Genomic DNA, 9,787 nt, shown 5'->3' with positions numbered 1-9,787 from the left:
CTGCTCTCCCTGCTATCTCGCTTCTAATCCATATTCATTTCAGCCGAGTATGGTTGGAAAACAAAACTAGGTCATTTTTAAAAAAAAAAAAATCCAGATTTGGGTCACTGTATCATCAATTTGAGTTTTGATCCTTTTTCAAATGCAGACAAAGTGCTTTTAGTTCAGTTGTTTTGCAATCTTGTTTGGCAGCAAATAGTATTTCCAATGCACACAGTGGCACTGCGGTCCAGTGGTTGGGTACTATCGAAGAGGCAGCACAAGGACTGGAACACTTAGCAAGCAGGGCACAGATCTACAGAAACAGCAGCAGAGAGAATCTAGATTCTTCTAGTTTCGCCTTGGCAACACTATTGAAGGCACTGGCATTAGAAACGCTTGTCTGCTTCACTCGGTTAGGTTTGAAATTCAAAGAAGAATCGGAACAGCACACAGAGGAAGGATCTAGCTTTGTCTGCTTACAGTTCTTGTAGTTTGAGTGTGTGGAAACAGCGTAAGGCATAGGGAAGCATTGTAAAGCACAGAGAGGTCTGGTAAAGCATAGGGAAGCATTGTAAAGCACAGAGAGGTCTGGTAAAGCATAGGGAAGCATTGTAAAGTCTGGTAAAGCACATTGAAAGAGGTCTGGTAAAGCATAGGGAAGCATTGTAAACAGCACAGAGACAGAGAGGTCTGGTAAAGCATAGGGAAGCATTGCACAGAGAGGTAAAAGCACAGTAAAGACAGAGAGGTAAAGCATAGGGAAGCATTGTAAAGCACAGAGAGGTCTGGTAAAGCATAGGGAAGCATTGTAAAGCACAGAGAGGTCTGGTAAAGCATAGGGAAGCATTGTAAAGCACAGAGAGGTCTGGTAAAGCATAGGGAAGCATTGTAAAGCACAGAGAGGTCTGGTAAAGCATAGGGAAGGCATTGTAAAGCACAGAGAGGTCTGGTAAAGCATAGGGAAGCATTGTAAAGCACAGAGAGGTCTGGTAAAGCATAGGCATTGCAAAGCACAGAGAGGTCTGGTAAAGTAAAGCACAGAGAGGTGTGGTAAAGCATAGGGAAGCATTGTAAAGCACAGAGAGGTCTGGTAAAGCATAGGGAAGCATTGTAAAGCACAGAGAGGTAAAGCATGGGAAGCATAAAGCAGAGAGTTTGTAAAGCACAGAGAGGTCTGGTAAAGCATAGGGAAGCATTGTAAAGCACAGAGAGGTCTGGTAAAGCATAGGGAAGGATTGTAAAGCACAGAGAGGTCTGCTAAAAAATGTTAAGACATGACAAGCCAGGGTAAATTACGGCAGATGGATAATATAGCCATGGGACAAGCACAGGAAAAGTGCAAAATTACCTGGCAAAAATCTTTTTTCTCAGGGGAAGGCTGATTTGGTAATCTCCCCTCTCCTCTCTCCTCTCTCCCTGACACAGACGTGTCTCCGGTGCTGGCCGGGTTCATCGGCGCTGGGGTCCTGGTTCTGGTAGTGTCCCTGGCCGTGTTCGTGTGGACCTGCTGCCACCAGCGCTACCACAAGAGCCTGGGCACCAACAACAACAGCGGGGAGCTGAGCGGCGACCCCCCCTACAGGTTCATCCACATGCTGAAGGGCATCAGCATCTACCCGGAGAGCCTGAGCGGGAGCAAGAGGATGGTCCGCGTGGCGCGCAGGGCAGGGGCTGCCAGGCCGGGCCCCAGGGGCAGCCATGAGGAGGGCAGCTGGGGGCCCAACACCGTGCTGGTGGAGGCGGCATCGGAGAGCGGCTCTCGCAGCGCGCCTCACCAGCCTCACCCGCAACCGAGCAGCTGCACCCCAAAGCAGCTCCCCATCCGAGCCGACTACAGCCCCGACCCGAGTCCGGAGCCCAGCCTTGGGCCCAGCAGCCTGGCCAGCAGCAAGACTGCTTCGCCCTTCACCCCTCTGGAGCCCGAGGAAGCCAAGCTGGGCACCCTGAGCTTCTCGGTGGACTACAACTTCCCCAAGAAGGCCCTGGTGGTGACGATCCAGGAGGCGCGGGGGCTGCCCGCGGTGGACGAGCGCGCTGGCAGCTCCGACCCCTACATCAAGATGACCATCCTGCCCGAGAAGAAGCACCGGGTGAAGACGCGGGTGCTGCGCAAGACCCTGGAGCCCGTGTTTGACGAGACCTTCACCTTCTACGGGGTGCCCTACAGCGGGCTGCAGGACCTGGTGCTGCACTTCCTGGTGCTCAGCTTCGACCGCTTCGCCCGCGATGACGTTATCGGAGAGGTGGTGGTGCCGCTGTCAGGGGTCGACCCCAGCACGGGCAAGGTGCAGCTCCAGCACGACATTGTCAAGAGAACCATCCAGGTGAGGCACGCGGGCACACACGAGGCACGCAGAGACCTGAGACACACACACAGAGACCTGAGACACACACACAGAGACCTGAGACACACACACAGAGACCTGAGACACACACACAGAGACCTGAGACACACATACAGAGACCTGAGACACACACAAGGCACGCAGAGACCTGAGACACACACACAGAGACCTGAGACACACACACAGAGACCTGAGACACACACAAGGCACGCAGAGACCTGAGACACACACACAGAGACCTGAGACACACACACACAGAGACCTGAGACACACACACAGAGACCTGAGACACACACACAGAGACCTGAGACACACACACACAGAGACCTGAGACACACACACAGAGACCTGAGACACACACACAGAGACCTGAGACACACACGAGGCACGCAGAGACCTGAGACACACACACAGAGACCTGAGACACACACACAGAGACCTGAGACACACACACAGAGACCTGAGACACACACACAGAGACCTGAGACACACACACAGAGACCTGAGACACACACGAGGCACGCAGAGACCTGAGACACACACACAGAGACCTGAGACACACACACAGAGACCTGAGACACACACAAGGCAGAGACCTGAGACACACACGAGACCTGAGAGACCTGAGACACACACACAGAGACCTGAGACACACACACAGAGACCAGAGACACACAGGAGACCTGAGACACACACACAGTCTGGACTCTGTGGTGTGTGTCTCTGACTGTGTGTGTCTCCTCATGTGAGGGTCCTATCTGGACTCTGTGTGGGAGACAGGGAGGGAGAGGGGGAGAGAAGGAGAGGGAGGGAGAGAGAGGGGGAGAGGGAGAGAGGGAGAGGGGGAGAGGGAGGGAGAGAGAGGGGGAGAGGGGGAGAGGTGCAATGTTATCTCAGGCTGCACTCAATCGATCCCAGAGTGTAGTAAAGGCTGCCCTGTAATGAGCTTTATCACCGGTTTCCCAGGCACTCAGCCAGGATAATAGAAGAGTGGGGCTAATGACCATTACCCACTGAGTGATAATGAAGGGCAATGGATAGAGGGGGCTGGAGGCTCACAGGGTCAGGGTTCGAGTACAGGTTAGCAGAGTTAGCAGAGTATCCCAAGATCCAAAATTACAGAGGAACCGGGGAGAGATCACTCCGGGTTATGAAACCTGGACACCTCTTGAAGTCTCTGCTCCGCTGGAAGCAGAGTTTTATGTTCCAGATGCAAAGCAGTGGAGGGAGTGCTGACTTTAGCTATTAACGAGGCAGCTGCTGAAAGTGTCGTGTTCGCTACAGCCGTCTGTAACTCAGGGGCAGCACGGGACCGCCTTCACCACAAAACGATTCCAATTATTAATATTTTAAATTGATTTCTGCTGGTTTTTGCACAGGCTGGGCTATCAGACAGTAGCTGTAAATTTCCTCTCCCTGCACGCCAATAACTGTTTCCATACCTGGGCTCTTTGCAAAGTGCACAGCGCTCACAGCCCGCAGCGCTGGTAAAACATTTAGCGAATTTTCACACTGAGAGAAAGACTCTCGTGTGTGTAGAGAGAGCGTGTGTGTGTGTGTGTGCGTGCGTGTGTGTGTGAGTATGTGCAGGGATGTGTGTGCGTGTATGCACGCGCGTGTGTGTGTGTGTGTTTTTTTTACTGTATGTCGTGTATTTATGAGGAAAGGAGAGGCGAGAGAAGAGGAGTGGGAGAAGATAGGGAAAAGAGGAGAGAGGAGTGAGGAGGAGAGAGGATTGAAGAGAGAGAGAGGGGGGGAGAGAGAGGGGTAGAGAGAGAGAGAGAGAGGAGAGAGAGAGAGAGAGAGAGAGAGAGAGAGAGAGAGAGAGAGAGAGAGAGAGAGAGGAGAGAGAGAGAGAGAGAGAGAGAGAGAGAGAGAGAGAGAGGGAGAGAGAGAGAGAGAGAGAGAGAGAGAGAGAGGGGTAGAGAGAGAGAGAGAGAGAGAGAGAGAGAGGGAGAGAGAGATGGCGCCCCCAGCAGTTGACTCCCTGTAATAACCCAGGCTGTGCTCACACAGCCCCCCCGCCCCACGCCAGGGTGATGTCATAGTGCTTGGCAGGCTAATCCAATTCCAGTAATTCAATGTCCTGCCGCTTCAGAAGTTCAGCTCCGGCTCCGGTCCGCCTCCCACAGCTCGTCACCCTGGCAACAGTCAGAGCTCTGGAATCAAGGCAGTCCAATCAGCAGGCAAGGGGGGGGCTGAGGGGAGGGGGGAAGGACAGAATGCAGATCCAGCTGTGGAATAATTCTTTCTGGACTCTGCTGCTGTTTGCTGGTGAATGCGACCGTCACACACACCTGTTAAACACTCACTCGTGCTGAATTTACAAATTCAATGATAAGCACTTTGAGGTATTAACTCCAGAATAACAAGGTGAGGTAAAGCATATTATTAAACGTGGCAAACACAGGATAAACACACTCGACCACTACAAGCCCCCGAATTCGAGTTTTGCTCTGGTTTGTGTTCGCTTTTCCTGTCTGAAAATGTCTTGCTCATGTCAGTTTGGCGCTCACGTTTCCTGCAGTAAAAGCACAGCAAAGTGTAATGAACTGCATGGAGACAGCGGCAAGGCAGGAGCACAGAGCGGAGTGACAAAACACATGACAAAAACATGGCAAGCTGGGGTGAACTACGGGAAATGCAGAGTGTAACCATGGGAGAAGCGTGGGGAAAGTTATCGTGCAAATTGTGGTGAACTGAAATGAGAAGCAACTGTGATTAGCTTGAGTGTGTTTGATTGCTGATCGCTGTGAGTGTGTCTGCGTGTGAGTGGATTGCTGATCGCTGTGAGTGTGTCTGCGTGTGAGTGGATTGCTGATCGCTGTGAGTGTGTCTGTGTGTGAGTGGATTGCTGATCGCTGTGAGTGTGTCTGTGTGTGAGTGGATTGCTGATCGCTGTGAGTGTGTCTGTGTGTGAGTGGATTGCTGATCGCTGTGAGTGTGTCTGTGTGTGAGTGGATTGCTGATCGCTGTGAGTGTGTCTGTGTGTGAGTGGATTGCTGATCGCTGTGAGTGTGTCTGTGTGTGAGTGGATTGCTGATCGCTGTGAGTGTGTCTGTGTGTGAGTGGATTGCTGATCGCTGTGAGTGTGTGTGTGTGAGTGGATTGCTGATCGCTGTGAGTGTGTCTGTGTGTGAGTGGATTGCTGATCTGTGAGTGTGTCTGTGCTGTGTGTCTGTGTGTGAGTGGATTGCTGATTGCTGTGAGTGTGTCTGTGTGTGAATGGATTGCTCATCCCTGTGCTTTGTTTCAGCAGTGTGTGTGTGTGTGAGTGGATTGCTCATCGCTGTGCTTTGTTTCAGCAGTGTGTGTGTGTGTGAGTGGATTGCTCATCGCTGTGAGTGTGTCTGTGTGTGAGTGGATTGCTCATCGCTGTGCTTTGTTTCAGCAGTGTGTGTGTGTGAGTGGATTGCTCATCGCTGTGCTTTGTTTCAGCAGTGTGTGTGTGTGAGTGGATTGCTCATCGCTGTGCTTTGTTTCAGCAGTGTGTGTGTGTGTGAGTGGATTGCTCATCGCTGTGCTTTGTTTCAGCAGTGTGTGTGTGTGAGTGGATTGCTCATCGCTGTGCTTTGTTTCAGCAGTGTGTGTGTGTGAGTGGATTGCTCATCGCTGTGCTTTGTTTCAGCAGTGTGTGTGTGTGAGTGGATTGCTCATCGCTGTGCTTTGTTTCAGCAGTGTGTGAGTCGGGGAGAGCTGCTGGTGTCCCTGTCATACCAGCCTGTCACTCAGAGACTGAACGTGGTTGTGCTCAAAGCCAAGCACCTACCCAAAATGGACATCACTGGACTCTCAGGTAGCCAGTATTTACTCCACTCTACCTAACCCCTCCCTTCAAAGAGAATCACTGATAATAAACCACGCGAGCATGCAGTCTGTGTCATTAATATCCTTTATCCACTTGCCTGCGTGAAGCACCTCTTCAGGTGACAATTTCAATTTCCACTTAGCAATCAATAATATAGAAACAGTCACCCCTGACCGCTTTGTGCCTTCATTTGGCATCAAACAACTTCTGAAACGTCTCATGCGTTTTACCATTTGTGGCTCTGTGTTCCTTTTCTCTTGCCATTTTGAATGGCCCATTAAAATCATCAGTTAAATGAGCCAATCACTGATTTGCCTATTTTGACAGTTCTTTCCCAAGATTTCCACTTGCAGTGGTTCGATTTCACATGCGCAATTATCACAACTGCAGAAGCAGTGGGGTGCTCTAAATAATACACGCGCGCACGACTGGATTATAAAACTGTGGCTGTAAAACTTTAACTCCACTTGGACAGCTCTTGGGCGGTGACCATTTTCTGTCTTAACACAGAGGACCTGAGTGAAAAAAATACTTACTCAATGAACCTTAAACTAGCAATCTGACAGCACCAGAGAATGGCACTGCTGTAGAATTGCAAGATAATGACTGAACTTCTATGGCAATAAAGCCTGAGGCCTCGGCTCGCGGTGGCATTGTTTGAACGAGGGAGTGGCATTGTTGACAATAAACGTTATCGCTCTTATACTTCAGCCTTTTATAGTTATTATTTATTTCGTCTTCCAACAGCTGCAAAGCTTTTCATCAGTAAGGTTACTGAGCAAAAGCAGAACGCCCACATCCATAGCAAAGGGAGCGCTGTGTGGGGTTGCTAAATCTCTCTCTCTCTCTGTCTCCGTCACAGACCCCTACGTGAAAGTGAACGTGTTCTACGGCCGCAAGCGCATTGCTAAGAAAAAGACCCACGTGAAGAAGTGCACCCTGAACCCCGTGTTCAACGAGTCCTTCATCTACGACATGCCGGCTGAGCTTCTCCCCGACATCAGCGTGGAGTTCCTGGTCATCGACTTCGACCGCACCACCAAGAACGAGGTGGTGGGCAGGCTGGTCCTGGGGGTGCACAGCCCCACTGCCGCGGGCGCCACGCATTGGAAGGAGGTGTGCGACAGCCCCAGGCGGCAGTTCGCCAAGTGGCACTGCCTGGGAGAGCACTAGCGGGAGACAAGCCAGACCATGACAGACAGACAGACAGACAGACAGACAGACAGACAGACAGACAGACAGACAGACAGACGAGCCGCTACCACTACTGCTATACTGGCATCAAGCATCTTTCAAAGGAACTTGTACAGAGATGAATACAGAAGAAAAAAAAAATATTAAAATAAAAACAGACTTGTTTTAGTGCGAAAAAGCCTTGCTGTTAATTCTGAGCTCTTTAGAGATTTTACAGGGCACCGAAAAACACTCAGAAACAACATACCAACAACCCAGGTGTATTACTGGTGGTGACAGTATATTTCACTCTATTGCATGCCTGAAAAAACAGTGCATATAACTCTATAACTGTTTGGTACTTAATCTAACTTTCTTTTTTTTCTGCCATCAATGCAAGGGTCAATATTTCATTTCTGCAGCAGCGTGTGAAAAAAAAAAAAGCCGAAAACAAATCAATGTTTTTTTGTTTTTTTTTTTTTTTTTTAAAAACCCGGGTATTTAAAATACACACCCGGGTGAATACGGTTGTAGAGGAGGGTCCCAAACGCTGTGTCAGGACCGGAAAACAAAAAATCGCATTGACGAGAATCAGTAAATAGCAACAGCATAGCCCAGCCGAGGGATGGGAAACAGATATTGCACAGGACAGTGTGGTCCTGATACGAGAGCAGCCAGACAGAGCCCAAAGCTTGTGTAGACGGGGTTAGTGAATGCATTCAGCCAAGAAGGAATATTTGAGGTCTGATCGAAGTCTTGTGCGGAGAAACCTAACCTATATTTTAAACTCTGAATCCAGGACCAGAGGGCTGCTGTGTATTAGCTACACCGCTGAGCTGTTTTCTGAACCAGACAGACTCTGTTAATCGTTGTGATGGCAGAGAATCAAATAGTAGGGTTTATTATTTCCATCTGTAAAATCCTAAAGGTTTTAGATAAAGTTAATCCAATTAGAACTGAAGGAGGCTCTTTGTTTAGACAGCTGTGAATGGAAGGGATATCTGCTAAAACTCTGGAAACATTACAAATACTCATTCTGTCCTATTAAACTCCAGAAACATTACAAATACTCATTCTGTCCTATTAAACTCTAGAAACATTGCAAATACTCATTCTGTCCTATTAAACTCTAGAAACATTGCAAATACTTAGATTCTATCCTATTAAATCTGTTAGTCGGGACAAATATTGTGCTAGGAAGGGATGAGCATTGATGGGCCAAACGCCTCTCATCGCTCCCAAACGTGTCTTGATCAGAGTAATGCAGTAAAAGAGATTTTTATTTGTAAATACAAATGACCATTGCTTGTGTCAGACCCCCCTCCCCATGAGACGCCCGCTATTACCTCCCGGATGAAAGGATTTCAGTATGTATTCCACCCGGGGGAGAAAGCTGAAAGCACAGCCAGCCGTGTGACGAGTCAGCCTGGTCTCTGTGCCCCTCCCTCCCTCGCTGTGTGCCACCCCAGGAGGCAGGAGGTTGAGCGATTCGGACTGCGGGCTATTTGTAAAACACACCGTATCTACGACAAAATCCGGGAGCAGAAAGGGTTTCTAATAAAATTTAAAACAGGAAATAGGGGAAGGGTCCCCCCCGATAAGAAACTCGCAGGCAACTGGGAGGAAGTGTAATACTATAATATAAACAGGCTGAAATCGTGTGGTTTTTTTTTTTATTATTATTATTATTTATTACCAAAAATATCAAATTATCCTTTCCCATAATTTGTTGTATTTTTTAATGCATAAAAAACACTGAATTGTGACCATAGTCAGAGAAGCATGCATTAACCAACATCCCTGCAGCTCTCCTCTGCTGAAACACTTTGATTTCAGGACTGAACTCTTAATACACCCCTAGCTTATTAGCCTTTCCATTCAGTTTCAGTAATAACTGGGACCGTTTCATTATGAACAGCAAACTTCTTCCTCTGAACACACCTTTCATATTTTTGACGAAACATTTCCCTGAGGTCTTGAACACGTGGAAGAGCAGAAGGGATAATGTGGTTGCGTTCTGGGCATAGCGTGCTGCTTCTCAGCTTCACTCGCTGTCAACAATACTGTCTGTGTGTTTCAACCCAAATGTCAAATTCTGCAATCTAGTATTTCTGTATATAAATCTACGGTATATATTTCAGAAACGATCTGATTTTTGTTCTGTTCTTTTCTGCTGTACATTTCAAGGCGTCAAAAGACGCTCCCTATTACTCACTCTCTCTCTCTCTCTCTCTCTCTCTCTCTCTCTCTCTCTCTCTCTCTTTTGAATCATCCTTCTTGTCTGGTCTGTTGTAAAACTGAACTGGGAAAAAAGTGTAATAATACTAATAATGATGATAATAATACTAATAATAATAATGATAATGATAACAATACCAATGATAATGATACTACAAAAGTACTTTATGTGGAAATAAAACTGAGCTGTGTTTAAACTGCATAACTCTATGCTAATATATTACCCTGTTGCTATCTTGTA

General features: G+C 48.3%; 1 protein-coding gene across 1 annotated transcript; it reads left to right on the top strand.

Annotated features, from left to right (window-relative positions):
* Positions 1–417: 417 nt before the first annotated feature.
* On the top strand, positions 418–7,788 carry syt11a (synaptotagmin XIa; the record flags this gene model as incomplete). Its single annotated transcript, XM_041243100.1, has 4 exons — positions 418–493; positions 1,408–2,306; positions 6,003–6,123; positions 6,998–7,788. Coding segments are annotated over 4 exons (1,407 nt in total), but the record flags the coding sequence as incomplete, so codon positions are not given.
* Positions 7,789–9,787: the final 1,999 nt, after the last annotated feature.

This window comes from Polyodon spathula, unplaced genomic scaffold (genome assembly GCF_017654505.1).
Source record: "Polyodon spathula isolate WHYD16114869_AA unplaced genomic scaffold, ASM1765450v1 scaffolds_1580, whole genome shotgun sequence".
In the NCBI taxonomy this organism is placed as follows: Eukaryota; Metazoa; Chordata; class Actinopteri; order Acipenseriformes; family Polyodontidae; genus Polyodon; species Polyodon spathula.
Note: the sequence above shows the minus strand (reverse complement) of the source record. Positions and strands in the feature narration are given on the sequence as shown.